Source organism: Rhinichthys klamathensis, unplaced genomic scaffold (genome assembly GCF_029890125.1).
Source record: "Rhinichthys klamathensis goyatoka isolate OS25496 unplaced genomic scaffold, OSU_Roscu_1.1 h1tg000109l_1, whole genome shotgun sequence".
NCBI lineage: Eukaryota > Metazoa > Chordata > Actinopteri > Cypriniformes > Leuciscidae > Rhinichthys > Rhinichthys klamathensis.
The window spans coordinates 821,459-838,579 of NW_026606647.1; the positions used below are offsets into that span (position 1 = coordinate 821,459).

The 17,121-nt window shown below is 38.0% G+C and overlaps 2 protein-coding genes across 2 annotated transcripts in view; both read left to right on the forward strand.

The window, feature by feature from the left end:
- Window positions 1–17,121, forward strand: part of tnfrsf18 (tumor necrosis factor receptor superfamily, member 18) — a 343,660-nt gene that overhangs the window by 16,506 nt on the left and 310,033 nt on the right. The window lies entirely within an intron of this gene.
- On the forward strand, window positions 237–15,735 carry edem1 (ER degradation enhancer, mannosidase alpha-like 1). The gene is made up of 12 exons (XM_056253726.1): window positions 237–835; window positions 1,298–1,370; window positions 8,613–8,716; window positions 9,026–9,197; window positions 9,273–9,456; window positions 10,213–10,387; window positions 10,796–10,916; window positions 12,746–12,916; window positions 13,012–13,085; window positions 13,171–13,267; window positions 13,416–13,577; window positions 15,499–15,735. The coding sequence occupies exons 1-12, from the start codon at window positions 372–374 to the stop codon at window positions 15,586–15,588; spliced, it is 1,887 nt and encodes a 628-aa protein (XP_056109701.1). The 5' UTR covers window positions 237–371; the 3' UTR covers window positions 15,589–15,735.

A 17,121-nucleotide genomic window follows, 5' to 3' on the forward strand; every position in this document is an offset into this window, starting at 1 on the left:
ATTATTATTAGGTTATAGTAGTAGTGGAGGGGGTAATGGTTAACTGTAGCTGTAGTTACAACTGAACATACAGATAAGACTTTATGTACTCCGTCACTTCACACATGTGATTTTCTCATTGGCTTAGACGACTGCCACGACATCTCCGCTGCTCACTGCGTGTATGAGTATACGCCTACATCAACTATTCGCCCTCTCCGTCATGACGTTACCGGTGGCTGACCAATCAGCGTTGAGGACCAGGGATGGGCTGGTTTGTTGACAGGAAGTGTGTGAGAACTGAAAGCGGGAGGAAAACTGTTGACTTTTGCGCCTCGGTAAGTCGCAACGTCGAAGTAAATTATGACTTTTAAGGACGACAGCAGGCAAAGATGCAATGGAGGTCAATAGTCGTGGGTCTTCTTGTTTTGAGAGTACTGCTAAATTGCGCGGTGTGGCTAGTGTTTGGACTGGGACCCAGCTGGGGCTTTGACTTCCCCATTAAATTCTCGTTCAACTTGCATAAAATTGAACTTCTCAATGATGGCGAGAGAGTCACCGTCAAAACTAACCAGTGGCCACAGCACGTGTACGACCACAGAAACCTTCAAGCAAAGACCTGCTCCAAGATTAATGGGAATTCACCCAAGAAATCCTACCTCAGCTTCTTTCAGGAGGGCAGAGATGAATATGACAGAAAGTACAGCTCCTTCCCTGACGCGCTGAAAGTGAAAATGAGGGGAATGGCGCGAGACATGTTTTATTTCGGATATGATAACTACATGAAGTTTGCCTTTCCAGAGGATGAACTTAACCCTATAGCTTGTGAAGGTCGAGGGCCTGACGTCCTCAACCCGTAAGTTAGGCTACTGACTAATCCATATCAACCTTCAAAACGACCATCTGTAATGTTTCATTTCATGTTAACTATATGCTTTAGTGAATTCTCAAGAACTGACTGAGAAGATCTTGGCATGACCCGTGTATATGAATATATATTCATCTACACTTTACAGTCTTTCTATATTCCCTTTTCTTCCGTACATTTTTCTGGAAAAGAAGTGTCATGTGAATCAAATGCCTGTGTTACAAAAATGTTGCTAATCAAGTTTTTTCTTTAGTCAGTTGATAACAGATGAGTAACAAGTAGAAACTTTTCAAGTTTAGGAGACCTTTAAGGCATGGAAAAGGAGAAATATCTCTTTCATATCCACCACCACATTGTTTTGGCTTTAATTCATCCCTGTGTATTTGAATAATGGCAGCATATCAAAAACGAATAGACCTAAGGATGCATTTGCTTGTGTATTTCTACTAGGTCAAATATCAACATCAACGATGTCCTTGGAAACTACTCCTTGACCCTCATCGATGCTCTTGATACGCTGTTGGTAAGTCGGCCTCTTAAATAGATGACTTCAGGTTAACTTAAAGGGTTAGTTCGCCCAAAACTGAAAATTATGTCATTAATGATTCACCCTCATGTCGTTCCAAGCCCGTAAGACCTCTGTTCATCTTCGGAACACAGTTTAAGATATTTTAGATTTAGTCCGAGAGCTTTCTGTCCCTCCATTGAAAATGTATGTACGGTATACTGTCCTTGTCCAGAAAGGAAATAAAGACATCATCAAAGTAGTTCATGTGACATCAGTGGGTTAGTTAGAATGTTTTGAAGCATCGAAAATACATTTTGGTCCAAAAATAACAAAAACTACGACTTTATTCAGCATTGTATTCTCTTCCGGTTCTGTTGTCAAGCCGCGTTCAGTGATGCTGATGACGTAAGATGCTGCTGACGTGTTATCTGGTGCGCCCGAGCTTCGTTTACAGTCTGAGGAAGACGCACGCTATAAACAAAACAATCTTCACAAACATGTCTAAGGATTTCGACACAGAGGAAGACTTGCATTTTTTTGCCCAGCCATATTTATTTGAACCGAATACACGGACACACCAGATAACACGTCAGCAGCGTCACTGCGGACTCGTGAACGCGGATTGACAACAGAACCTGAAGACAATACAATGCTGAATAAAGTCATAGTTTTTGTTATTTTTGGATGAACATTTTGATGTCACATGGACTACTTTGATGTCTTTATTCCCAAGGATATATACCGTGTATGCATTTTCAATGGAGGGACAGAAAGCTCTTGGACTAAATCTAAAATTATCTTAAACTGTGTTCCGAAGATGAACGGAGGTCTTACAGGCTTGGAACGACATGAGGGTGAGTCATTAATGACATAATTTTCATTTTTGGGTGAACTAACCCTTTAAAGGTAGGGTAGGCAATTTTTTTATAAACACTTTTTGTTATACTGGTTGAATTTCTCTTCACAAAATAAATAATAGAAGTAAGGGTGTACGATTATTAAGATTTTTGATCGTGGACGATTAAAATGTCTCCACGATCTGCTTTTGAAGAAATATCATAGTATCGTGCTACAGTGCATTCTATCAGTTGCGGTTCTGGTGCCTCCGTCTCAACATACTGTACACACAACATACATTCGCATCACATATTAACGCAGAGGTAGACTTACACTCACGGGATACAGCAAATCACAAAAGTTCATTATTTGCATGTGCTTTAAAGCCTTGCCAGTTAAACATTTCAATTGTGTGCTGTTCCACTGTTCTAACATGCGCTTTTCTGAGGGCATACATGAATCTCACAGGCACTAAAAGCCTGTCAAACAGCGCCTGGGCACTGGACTAAGTTATCTTTTGAGTCTTATTGCGCTAATACTGTCAAATACACACAAGGTTTACATAAACACAGTTGATTATGTCTAAAGTGAAAGCCAACATTTGAGTGAAAATCGAGTGCGTGTCATATGCGTGTTTATTAGATGTGTGCCGGTCCTAAAGTGACAGTAGCCTAATAGTAAACATGCTACCGTGTTTGTTAATGTATATGTAATGTGTAACTTTATTCTTATTTTTTAATAACAAAGAAAATAATGACAGATTTTTATCTTCGCCACTTATTATTCGCCACATGTCTGCCATTCTTTTTTTTTTAAATATTTTGTTTCCTTGTAAGGCTCTGTTTTTAAAATGGGGACATAAGTTTGGCTTTAAAGGGCATATTGCAGGTTAGAGGACCCAACGAGTCAATGTATAGAAAAACAATGTAGTAATTAGATTTTCTTTAAAATATACTTATAAATACGTTACATTGGCTTCTGGAGTCGTTTTTGTGAGAGAATTTTACTTCCGCATCTGAAAATGGGCGTGACGTAACGGGCGGGAGAGCGGTCGATTCAAACCATTCAAACAACAGGAAAACAATGGATCGCAATGACATTTCGGACTTACTCCTATGACAGACCACGGACGACAGCCTTACAATTATGAGACTGCTATGCTGCTGAGAGAGCAGGGACAGGCCAGGATTAATGTTAGACAGAACAACGGTCAGAGGAGACACACATTATTGCAAAAGTATTATAAAAAAAAAACTTGCGTGGAGTGTGTGCGCAGCCGCAGTTTATTGCATCACTTAATCACGTGTATTTTTGATTAGCCTAGCTGTCAGATACTGAGTAAACATTAAAAGAACAGGCCTATTCAATCTTCCCTGGATGTTTTTTAACGAAGAAATTAAATAATAGCAATCAGGAGAATGGAAGCAGCAATAAAAAAATGAGGACTGTACTGTCGGCAAAACATTATACCACTGCAATAAAAACTGCACTGCAACAAAAAGGTAAGGCATATGTGTTTTTATATTTAATGCTGTTCACTGTGAGTTTTAATTAATAGTGTAATAGAGTTAATAGTGCATCGTTCATTCTGTTTGGTAAAATGTGAGGTGTAGCCTATATCGTTCGATAATGTCGTTGTTCTACATGCACAGAGGGGAATGCCATAGGTAGGCCTATTTGAAACGCCGCCACGGCAGGTGTCGTGGTGAGAGACCACTGCTAACTTATAGATATAGCCTATACACGTTCGCTAATGATATACATTGTGCTCACAATATTGTACAGATTATTACCATCGTATATCAGTTAATAGCAAAGCTATTATTGGTCATCTAGGAGTATTGGAATATACCAATAACAGAATAAACTATAAGCTTTGATCAGGCGCGTATGTATGTCATGCTCATTAATATCCATCCAGACTAACGTTACATGATATAACTTAGCGTTTTCTCATCGAGAGACAGATAGATATTTTTATTCCTGATATAGGCCTACACGTTTTTGTTCCTCCGATCTGGTGTACGCTACACACGACCGCGTTTTTCGAAGCCGATGCAGAAGAGAAATCCTGTCTAGCAGCTGCACAAACCGCACACAGGCACGATAGATAGACAGCACCGTCCCTTTTCTTGTTAGGAAACCTGTGGACTCGATGTCCTGACAGGCCGGAGTTTTTGCAACCTCCACAAACACAATAATTTACCATGACGATGATAAATTAAAATACAAAAACTACCGAAAACACTGATTCACGACCGCTCTCACTGACTTTTTTTTAATTCGATGCCACAAGAACAAGAGGTTTTACATATTCACAATATCACATTAACATTAGCTGCCAGGAAATAAAAAATACAAAAAAAGTTTTACATAATATCCAGTGCTTTCAAAGCATTACATGTTTTCATTGCTTTTTTGTTTTTAGTTTGTTCCAAGAGATGTACATATAATGTGAAGTCATTTATAAAATGTGAAAAAAAGCCCAATTCTTTTTATGTATATGGTATTTTCCTAATAAAACAAATAACTGTATAATATGTTGTTCTTTACATTCCAAATTGTCATTCTGAGTATAAAAAAGCAAATTTACCCGCTCGTACATACAAACCTATCTGCGCTGCTGAGGCTCCCTTCCTCTGGTGACGTAAAATGACGCGATGTTGAAAAAAAAAACGGTTTTTACGAGCAGTCAAAGAAATGCTCACTTTATCTACTAAATTTGTGCCCTTATGTCGTTTTAAAACATTTTAAATCCTGCATTACCTTTTCATATGGTATTTTCATACAAGGTTATATATTAATTTAGATTTTTTTTTTAACCTGCAATATGCTCTTTAATGCTCAGTCACTTGCAAAATAGTAAAACCAACATGAAAAAAAATTGATAAAATTGTCAATCGTAATTTTCTCGAAAAAAATCGTGATATGATATTTTTGCCATATCGCCCACCCCTAAATAGAAGTAGTCTAAATATAAAAAATTTTATGTATGTATATCTTATATCTTAAAAGATATATGTATATCTTCTATGAAAATCTTAGGAAAAAAAAAGTTTATCCATCCGTCATTCCAACTTAATTCAGTTGTGACCTACCAGCGTCAGTTATGTAGCTTCACTGCCATTCATAAATCCTCTCCCGTGGCCTCATGGGATAGTAAAGTGTCTATCATATGCACACTTCAGAATCTCGCTGGAAGTAGTAGGTCATCCGGGTACCTTTTGCCTACTCTTTTATGAGTACTGTGAATTTAGACATACTACTTTTGTCACTTACTGTTTTTCGCCTAGAGTAGGGAAGTATTCGATTTCGGATGAACCATGCATGCTGCATTCACTCCATGTCATAACCGTAATTACGAGATGGCAACCTGAGACTTTCTATCCAGAGCTGATCTCCGACTCTGATTTTTCGCTTTTCTATGTCAACAATATCAATGCTGAAATGAAACTGCAGCAGTCAGGTGGTACAAGTCAGTGCTCTGTAAGTTGTTTATGTTCATTATTATTGTAATTTTATGTGCTTTGAGACATGAGGTTATTTAATGCCGACTCGCGTGGGGCTTTGCTGACTCTGCTCTGTGCGTTCATGTGTTTTGAAGGAGGTGTGGCTTTGGAGTAGGGGTCGACCGATATGTGATTTTCAGGGCCGATGCCGATACCGATTATTACAGGTGAAATAGACCGATAACCGATATTTTGAACCGATATATATATATATTATAGCTATGTCTGGTGTAAAACTGTAAATTAACCCTCAGAGCCCGACGGCATCGTCCACGACGTCACACGGCACCTCCGATAAATATTTATATAATTTGATGAAAGTTTTATCGATTTTCTTACCGTTTTTTCCAGCAGAAAGCTAACGAGCTAGCCATCACAGGTGGTGTATTTGGTGTCTTTCTAGCCTTTACAGAAGGTTTTCTATCCAGCCTGGAACTTGTGCATCCTTTCGGAGTTTTTCAGCAATAAATCCAAACGCTTATATCCAAGTATGAGCCTCTTGATGTCCATAATTTATAAATATTCCGTCATTTTTGCCGCTAGCTCGATGCAAGCTGCCATTTTGGATATCACGTGATGTTTTCACGTGATGGTTGTTGACCAATTACAGACTGATCCGTCGTAAACATTGGTGTGCGTCACGAACGCACGAACCAAGCTCTGATATTATTGTGGAGAGAGAGACGCACAAAGAGACACGCGTTTCACAGAGAAACACAAAGAAAAATGGATGTAAATCAGCGCTGGCATTTTTTGATGCCATGCAGGATGATGGATTTTCAGGAGAACAGAGCTTTTTGACCGATGAGGAACTAGATTAGTGATGTGGCCCTCTTTGTGATTGCTGATAGGAACTGTTTTGGCTTGGCACCAGTGAATTTCATGAGGCCCAAAACGCCTGGAATTCTTTTGGAAAAATGTAAATAGTTTTGGTTCTGTACAAGTTATAATGTTTATTCCTGTGCTCCAGGACTCCAAAGACATGAACAAACTGTTTTCCAGAGGAAATTTGCCTAGCTTTTATTTATTTGTGTGTGATTTCAAAAAATATTTGAGTGATTCAATTTCCGATTTATTTTTTCATTTGTCTTTGTGGTCCCATAACTTATTTTACATTCAGGTGACATCAATGCAACACAAATATGCTGAAAGTTCAATTTGTCCTGAAAAAAAAGAGGTGTGTCAATTGTCTGTGCACAAAAGGGTTGATGTTTTACAAGCTTTTTTAGTGAATAACACCAGACGGAAAATTTATTGTAAAAATACCCTTAGGTCTCTGAGGGTTAATGTCAAAATTAAGAATAACAAAGGGTTTTGACAAATACTTTCTTTAAATGATTTTAAACATATCTTTGATTCTGAGAACAGTTATTAATAATAATAACTTGTAAAAAGTGCAGGGAGCACCCAGCAGCATTCTGTAAACATTTTGTAAAACTTAAAGACTCTATTTTAATTTTTAAATAAAATTGTAGTAATCAAAAAGCATTTCTAATGAATTAAAATCAAACCCGGTTTGAGCGGTTTGATTTGTACTGACCTGCTTTTTATTAATTCATCAAAAAGTTGACTAATTCCGTGATATTCCGCTTTATACAGTAAATTCCGTTTTTATGACTGGATTCCGCGACTCCGTCTGTTCTGCATCGCGGAAATCACAGGGCTCTATTATATTGAGGTATTTTGCAACTTCAGTGTAGTAATCTATTGCTTCTTCAGCAAAGTCTGCTGCTGCCTTAACTTTGAGAGACAACTGAAGCGTGATCAGTGAAGCAGCTCTAGTCAGCAAGTGCTCTCTCGGTGTGAGAGTGCAACACTTTCAGTGCCTCAGCTTTCCGCGCTGATTGGCCGGACTTGGGAACCCCCACAAATCAGATGTGCGGGGACATTAGTCTAGTCTACAGAGTGGTGAGTTCCGACAAAGGTGGCTGCGTCAGAGCCAAATATAGCGCATTTCAAAATAAAATTATTTTATCGGCAAATCGGTTTTGAAAATGGCCGATACCGATAACCATAAAAATGCTTCATATTGGCGCCGATAATCGGTCGACCCCTACTTTGGAGATGCTCTGAAGGGAGGGTGGGATCTCATGCTTTCAAAGCTAGCTTGCTATTGCTAGCCTCTCCAAAATTGCCTACCCTACCTTTAAGGTTAAATCAGTTCTATTTAATTCTTAAGAGTTAGAAATAATTAGTTGACTGATAATTGTACAAGTGAAAGTGTAAGTAGTGTATGTAGTAGTGTATCTTCTAGTGTAAGTATTTGTCTTTCATACTATTAGTAAATTATGTTTTGTGATTTTGACTAATTTTCAGCTAAAAATCAGCTAAACAAAAAAATCAGCTAAACTGCTGAATAGTATAATCTTCTAAAAATAAAATGTGAGCCGTTCTGTTTATAGTCCTAAAATCCAGCACAGATTTAGCATTTTTGAGCCATGAGTTCCCTCCCATAGATGCTGGTTTATGATTTATAAGTAAAATAAGGTCTGAGGTTTGTATTACTCAGAGACATTCACATTTTATTCTACAACATAAATTACACAGAAACTGTTTAGAAACTGTTGCTAAAATTTGTTCTGCTCATGTTTCATGAAAATGCCCATTATTTATCCTTCACTACATGAGAAGAGGAAGAGGGAGTAGCTGTTTTATGTGTGTCCCAGTAAACAACCTTGCATTTATCTGCACTTACGATTAACTTTCAGTTATCTAGTAAACAAAAAACAAATCCACATCAACAGATGTATGGCCTCACCTGAACAAACTGTGTGTCTTATTTCAGGGCTATTAATTACAGATAATCCCAGGAATTCCTCACTTCAGTGTCACCTCAGCTTAATTCAGTAGTCATCATAAGTATGTACATGGATGCATAATGCACTCCCATGTTTGGTTTCCATTTCTGCAGGTGCTTGGAAATGTGACAGAGTTCCATCGAGCTGTTAAGCTGGTGATTGAGACGGTGTCTTTTGACAAGGACTCCACTGTTCAAGTCTTTGAGGCCAACATTAGGTGCAGTATTTCACTCTTTTATTCAGTTTGTCAACACCCTCACAAGTCGATTAGTTAATAAAGGAATCCTATCCATTCCCATTCAATCATTGTATGGAAATAAGAAGTGTGAACATTCTCCTTTTGTGTTCTATGAAAGAATGATTTTTTCTATGGAGATTTGTCATTTGACAAAACAAACCATTTGTAATAGAATAATTAGGCTGATCTGCTGAGGTTCCATTCACACTTTAAAATAAAGTGAAAAGTGTGTTCAAAACAGCATCTTTGTTAACCAGGAAGTAACTAAAATAAATGTTCCCTTTGCAGAATCCTTGGCAGTTTGATCTCATCCCATATTCTGCTGACTGACCCACTGCATCCTTTTGGGGACATAGGGCTAAAGGACTATGACAATGAGCTGCTGCACCTGGCACATGACCTGGCTGTTCGACTGCTACCTGCCTTTGAGAACACTGGCACAGGCATCCCCTATCCCAGGGTCAGGCCCACGTACATAGACATGGCCTAGTTTTTACTGCATTTGACATTTGTATCTTACCATGGTTTTGTGCAGGTGAATTTAAAGAAAGGTGTCCCTCCTGACAGCATTAATGAGACGTGTACGGCAGGGGCGGGTTCTCTGCTCGTGGAGTTTGGCATTCTTAGCCGTCTGATTGGCGACTCCACATTTGAGTGGGTCGCCCGGCGGGCTGTTAAAGCTCTGTGGAACTTGAGAAGCAATGAAACTGGGCTGTTGGGTAAGTGCTTGCATTTTTGGTCTGTTTTAGGGTACATTCAGACTGCAGGCAAAAGTGGATAAATTCGTTTTTTGCTTATGTGAGACAGATCTTTTTTTTTGTCACAACAGTGTGAACAGCACAAACCACATGGAATCTAACCTTTTTGATTCTGATTTGGGCCACTTCCATACTGGGTCCTAAATCAGATACGGGTATGATGTTTTGCAATGCGACATCAGTCTGAATAGTCATGCAACATTTATGTCACTCTAGAGTCTAGATCAACATTCGTCACTTCTATGATTCTACACCGGTATTTGTTTGGTCACTCAGTGAATATGGAAGACTATAACTATATGAGAGAAACTTTGCTCTCGTCTGTGTCCTCCTTTTCGCCTGCGCACAAATTCACTGGCTTCCTTAGCACAAAACGCCTTATAAAAGAATGTGTAAATCCTGACTTCAGTAACCTCTGTTTACTTCCGTATGACAGCGTGCTGTGTGCCATCTTTGTTATTGTTCTTTTGCGCATGCGGGTCAGTTCAGGTTCGTGACCTGTTCCCAGTCAAATCTGTTATTGACCACATTTTAAAAATAATGTGAACAGCCAAACAAAAAAAATCTGAATTGAACATTAAGGCTTGCAGTGTGCATAGCCTTAGTCCTTCCTTAAACAATAACTACAGACCTTTTCTTTTTTTGGATCCAGTATCTTTAATTTGTGATCACATGTCTTTGTCTGACCAGTGATGATCCTTTTTGTCCCTTTTCCAGGGAATGTGGTGAACATTCAGACTGGTCAGTGGGTGGGGAAGCAGAGCGGTCTTGGTGCCGGCATGGACTCATTCTACGAGTACCTCCTTAAGTCTTACATCTTATTTGGAGAGAAGGAAGATTACATGATGTTCTCTGCAGCTTACGAGAGCATTCAGAGTCACCTGAGAAGAGGGTGATTATAAACATGTGCATGTGTGAGTGTGACCACAGCTGCCTGTGGCTGCAGTTTGAGCTTCCAAAGACCAAATGAGTTTGCATGTGGGTGTCTAACCACCTGCAGATAAAGTCTGTCACTTGGAATCTTTGGTTGTTTGGCATGGTTTGCAGCCAATGAGTGTATTGTTTGCAAGTTAGTGTATTATAACCATTCTTGGATGTGAATGTGTCATTCAGATTGGTTTAGGTCTAGACTGACATTTCAAGGTTTTTCATTTTCTATAACTACACAGATATGCAGAAGTTTTAGCATGACACTTTCACCTCACACCTCAGGGTGTGCATTAATGATTTCTTATTAAACTATTGTAATGCTTTTGCTGACACATCCTGGTTCTAATTGTGCAATTTTTTACTTTTACAGAAGAGAGGCGTGTAATGAAGGAGAGGGTGACCCACCACTGTATGTGAATGTGAACATGTTTAATGGGCAGATCATGAACACATGGATTGACTCTCTGCAGGCATTCTTCCCTGGACTACAGGTCTAAAACATGTCCTAATTGTCTCCTGCTTCTCTCGTTCAATCTCTCTATTGTCTTTATATAATCTAATTACAGTACATTCTAAATACAGTCTAGCCTTAGTTCTTAAAGGATTTGTTCACCTCAAAGTGAAAATTCTGATAATTTACTCACCCAAATGCCATCCAAGATGTTCATGTCTTTCTTTCTTCAGGGGAAAAGAAATTAAGTTTTTTGAGGAAAACATTTCAGGATTTTTCTCCACACAATGGACTTCAATTGCAACCAACATGTTGAAGTCCAAATCAATGCAGCTTCAAAGGGCTCTGCACGTTCCCAGCTGAGGAATAGGGTCTTATCTAGCGAAACGATCGGTCATTTTCTAAAAAAAATAAACATTTTTATACTTTTTAACCACAATTGTTCGTCTTGTGTTGGCCTGCGACGCGCCAGGGATTACGTCATCACGTTGGAAACGTCACGCGTCACGTCATCTATCTAAGTTATTTGTCTGTGTACTCCGGTTCAAAAAGGCAGGGAAGGGAGAAAAATTCCTTCTCATTTTCTCCTCTAACTTCAAAATCGTCTGACATCTTTGTTTTAATTTATTATTATTATTCAACAAAAAAAAATCGTGACGTTTCCAACGTGATGACATAATGCCTGGCGCGGCACAGGACAAGACAAACAATTGTGGTTGAAAAGTATATGAATGTGTGTGTGTGTTTTTTTTTTTAAATGACCGATCATTTTGCTAGATAAGACCCTATTCCTCAGCTGGGAACGTGCAGAGCCCTTTGAAACTGCATTGATTTGCAGTGCGTGGAGAAAAATCCTGAAATGTTTTCCTCAAAAAATTTAATTTATTTTCCACTGAAGAAAGAAAGACATGAACATCTTGGATGGCATTGGGGTGAGTAAATTCATTTTGATTTTCATGGGGTGATTTTCATTTTGAGGTGAACTAATGTTAACAAATACAACATTTGATTTAATAATGTATTAGTAAATGTTGAAATTAATATTAAATAAGGTTAATTAAGGCTGTCGAAGTATTGTTAATTCTTTGTTCGTTAACTAATGTAGTTAACTAATGAAACCTTATCGTAAAGTGTTACCAAAAATGTTCTAAAATCTAGTATTTTGTCATTATTAGTATAAACAATAACTTACATTACCGTTCAAAAGTTTTTTTTATTTATAATTTTTTTCTTCAAGGATGCATTAAATTGATCTAAAGTGACAGTAAACACTTTTACATTAATACAAAAGATTTCTATTGCAAATAAATGCTGTTCTTTTAAACTTATTAAAGTACCCTGACCTTTTTTTTAACAGTTTCAATAAAAATATTAAGCAGCACAGATGTTTTTAACATTGATAATAAAATGTATAAATAGAAAACAGTTCTTTTAAATCGTAATAATATTTCACAATGTTATTGTTTTCACTGTATTTTGATCAAATACATGCAGCCTTGGTATGACTTATTTCATAAATATTAAAAAAATCGTACTATTTTGTGTTTATTCAAATATTTTGTCATTAGCTTAGCAACCATTTGCTCCCTATTTAGAGTGCTTTAAAGCGGCTCCGTGTGAGGTTTTGTCTATTTCCTCTGAAGCAGCTGCCTATGAATAAGAGAGCAATTGTCTTGGTGATAAACATCAACTTTCTAAACTAATATGAAAATCCAGTTGTTCAACTAGTTGAACAGTGTTTCAGTTATATCTGTGGAATTTACTTGACTCTAGTGCATACAAAAATGGACCAAACTAGACCTGCTGATTGCCTTTTTTCATTGTTCTAACCAGGGTTTCTAACCAGGTGCACACATTTCTGTTGCTCAGGTTTTGAATGGAGATGTTGAAAATGCCATTTGCCTTCATGCCTTCTACTATGCAATCTGGAAGCGTTTCGGGGCTCTTCCTGAGAGATACAACTGGCAGCTTCAGGCCCCAGATGTCCTCTTCTACCCTTTAAGACCTGAACTAGTGGAATCCACATACCTGCTCTATCAGGTACAAACCTTTTCTAACTGCTCTTTTTGGATTATAACCAGATTCTTAGACTGCAGCATTACAGTATAATTAACGATGAACTTGACTTTCTACAGGCAACCAAGAATCCTTTTTATCTTCATGTTGGGATGGACATCCTTGAAAGCCTCGAAAAAAATACCAAAGTCAGGTATGTGGATTAAAATGTCAGGAAGTGATTTGATTGGGATGCTGGTATGTTCTCAAGACAGATGTTCTGTTTGACTGCTGCTCAGGTGTGGTTATGCCACTCTCCATCATGTGGTGGATAAGTCCAAAGAAGATCGCATGGAGAGTTTCTTCCTCAGTGAAACCTGCAAATACCTTTTTTTGGTTAGTTTTCTGTTTCTATATGCTCTCTCTTTTAAAAATGTTCTATTCTCACTTATATCTAGGAATTTTATAAACTATAAACATGGTCAGTCAAATTTGATGCTGCTGCCATGTCAATCACTAAATTATATTTTACGATTCTTTACAGCTCTTTGATGAAGACAACCCGCTGCACAAGTCTGAGAATAAGTACATCTTCACTACAGAAGGCCATGTAGTGCCGATAGATCAACGCTTCAGGGAGAAAAGTTGGGAAGAGCAATTCCCATGTGAAGAGCCTACCAAAGAGCCCCCAGCCAACACGAGCAACGTAAGAAATTGGTTTAATAAACACTAGCAGTCATCCCATTTATGAATATGAATTATAGTGGCAATCTCAGTGATTCTTTGATCTCAATGAATCTTTTAAGTCATTCATGAATGCAACGTCTATTAATCAAAGTCTTTTTTATGGAGTTAATATTGTGCCATAATTAAACAAACAAATCCAGCATTTTGCAAACAAACTAGATCTGCTTTGCAAAGGAAAATTTAACTCGCAAACATACTGGATCTGCTTTGCAAAGGAAAAATCGACTCGCAAACAAACAGAAAGCAATGTGCAAGTACAAAGGTCAATTTGAGTGAAAATGCAGTGGAGTAACACATATGCATTGTGTTTTGCAAATATAAAAAAATGAGCATAGATAATATTTCACAAATAAATACAAAGCAGAGATCACTTGTAGGGTTGTGGCTGACAGACATCACGATGTTTAGACGGCATCGGCTAAACATCGTGTGTCCCGTTTCCATGGTGACGCGTCCTGCTTGGCACGTGATTCACCACAGCCAAAATAGCGCTGTATGACAGATTTAGCGCTTTTATTTCTAAATATTAACAAACTTGCTTACCATGTCATGAACTATCTTCTATTCCGATTCTCAAATATGTGTAAGTGAGTTTTTGTCGTTTAAAAAAACTTTATAAATTATCTTGATCTGTAACGTGAGATGGGCGCCGTGTTTGGGCCGCAGTTCAGAGATTTCTGTCTGTTGGATTTATTACAGCGCGTGAATTCACCAGTTTCTCCCGAAAAACATGAAAGTAAGTGGCCGGTGAACTGGGAGAAAACTTGAGTTGACATAGTTATTTAATGCTACACTGTGTCTCTCTGATATGAATAAAAACCGTCGTCAAATATATTTGAATGGGTTGTTATTGCTGCTTCCATAGACACCATTGTGTATTTTACAAACTATAAATGTATTATTTTGCTATAGATTATATGTATTTAAATGTCTGAAACCTAAAATAAACATTATGTGGTTAACACTGAACAGTTGTGATATAGCCTATGACAAGCGCTGAGCGCGTCCGTCTTTGGCTCAGCGCCAGCCATAGCGCGAAAGCACGCAGTTTGAATCTGGCAGTGATGTCACGTCACTGTACATTCGCTCCTTAGTGCTCAGCTGCTGCAGAGCTGCCGACATCGAAATTGCTGATGAGATATAGAGGAAAATATCTAGTGGAAAATGAGAATATTACGAAAATACCCCCGATCCCCCTCCCCCTCCCCCTCCCGCTCCCGATATCATCGTCCATCGCGATGTTTCACTGTAGACATTGTCTGATGCCAAATTGGTAGACATCGCCCAACCCTAATCACTTGCCTTTTTATGAGATATCTCGGCTTGATTTTCTCACAAATGTGTCCAGGCAGATTTTCTCACAAATGCAGTTGAGCAACTTCCTCTTCTAAAACAGTAGATGGCGCTAAGATGTGGGATTAATTTAGCGCACTGAATGTCAGTGGGCGGGGCCTACCATGTGATGTATATTTGTTGATGTCTTGGTCTGGAGGCAGTATGCAAATGTATGTGTGATGTCACGGATCTCGCAATATCAAAACAAGCTGTTTTTGGAGCTTGATAAATGCTTTGTTTGTACTGAGGACATTTTAAGCTCTGAAAATGGCAGGATGTTTTAATGGTACGAAGACCTCTTATATGTCAAAAGATCAAGGAAAATTTGATCATGTCATGACCTATGTAATTTATATTTCTTTTTAATTATTAAAATTACAATTAGCCACTACCAGCTTTGTTTTTTTTTTCAGCTTCTTGGGACACATTTTCAAACGTTAAAATATAATTTCAATATTAAAGTGTTTAATCAAGTATTTTGTTAGTGACAGTATGAAATCTAAAAAGTGATCATAGAAATAATGACATTTTCATTTGTCCAATAGTGTGAAAGGATTTCCGAAGAGAGACGTTATGGCCTTCCTCTAAAGAGCATGTACATGAGGCAAATCGACCACATGGTGGGGCTGTCCTGACATCCGTCCTGCTCCCTGGAGGTCTCAACACTTACAAACCCCCTGGAGGGGTTCGATAACTCTCCCATCAGAGAACTTTGCAGTCTCTTTTTGCACATGGAGTGGCAAGGTATTTGGGCAACAAATCAACCAGTACGTTTTTTTTTTTTTTTGACATGAAAGTGTCATTCTTAAGCTGGACCAGGTGTTTGGGTTTGGTTACATATTCAGATTCAGCCAGCAAAGTCCACAGCATTAAAAAAAAAAAGCACATTCAGGGAAGTTTGGCTTCAGAATCGTAAAATCAATCACAAAACTGTTTTTGATTCCTAAGGCTGATCGCCTTCTGCATTGTGCAACGAGTGTGTTTACACACAGTGTGTTACATGTTTTCTTCAGTGCCATGTTTAATGAAACTTGACCTAGTATTATTAAGGGCTCTAATGGGTTGACGGATGGTATGCATGTTTCAATTTTCTTCTCAAGGAACAAGCATTCAAATAAGCTTTATACTAGAAAAACAGTTGTTTATCCAGTATATGTCTTTCAGGAACACGAGCAACAGATGGGCTTCATTCATATAAATCAAACTGCAATCTGATGACTTTCACTTTGCAATTTGACACATTCTTCATTGTTAATTTTGTGCCTTGGTTTGCAAGGTCTAGAACACTGTGGCCTATTTTCTTTTCTTTTTTTTGTTTATTTGCATGATACCATATTTCCAACTGTACCCATTCTGATGGTGCTGTCAGTGTATTGTGATCAAATTGGAAAGGTTTTGTTATGTAGCATACATGTTTGGTAAGTTTGAAATCTCCACTCATTCGTGTATTTTGACAGCGCAAGCCTCATAATTTGTTACATTTTGCACAGCGGGTCGAGGGAGTGCCGTAGGTTCTCTCTCACTTAGGTCTAGTAATTAGTCTCCACTCTTCTATTTTGTGTTTAAACAAACAAGAAAACAATTACATGCATTAAAAATGTCTCGGACCAAATATTACAACATTTAACAAAAACATGTGCCTTTAACAAATTTCATTTTCATTTTTCTTCAGTCCTCAGGATCAGTAGTTTGCCATGATGCAGTCACTCAAGAGGTGATATGCATGTAATGTGTCAGTAACATTGTTAACATTTTCTCATTTAATGCTTCGATGTCGGTTCATTATGTTTTCTGAACAAAAGTCGAAAATAAGGGATTCTGAGAATGATCATTGTGCTGATGAGAGGAGGATTAATTTCTTTGATATTACAGATTATTTCCTTGGGGTACGTATGGAGGATACTCTCAGTAATTAGGGGTTGATATTTATTCCGATTTGTTTTTATCAAAAACAAGTATTCTAATTAAAGTTGATTAGATTAATATTGATCTGCTTGTTGATTTTATTGTGATTAAAGAGACAAAGGTGGATGTCTACACTGTGCATTTTATTAAATCGAAATTAAAACCATGACTTGGCAAAACCGTTTGACAGTCTAACTTGATTGAGTTGAAACTGCAAAAGGCACGAAATAGAATCAGTGTGTGGTACTGTACAATCATTCTAT

Bases quoted from the DNA above. Each gene is read 5' to 3' on its own strand.
- edem1 (XM_056253726.1), top strand. From the start codon at position 372: ATGCAATGGAGGTCAATAGTCGTGGGTCTTCTTGTTTTGAGAGTACTG. The intron at 1,371-8,612 runs GTAAGTCGGCCT...CCATTTCTGCAG, and splicing joins ATGCTCTTGATACGCTGTTG to GTGCTTGGAAATGTGACAGA. The intron at 12,917-13,011 runs GTACAAACCTTT...GACTTTCTACAG, and splicing joins CCACATACCTGCTCTATCAG to GCAACCAAGAATCCTTTTTA.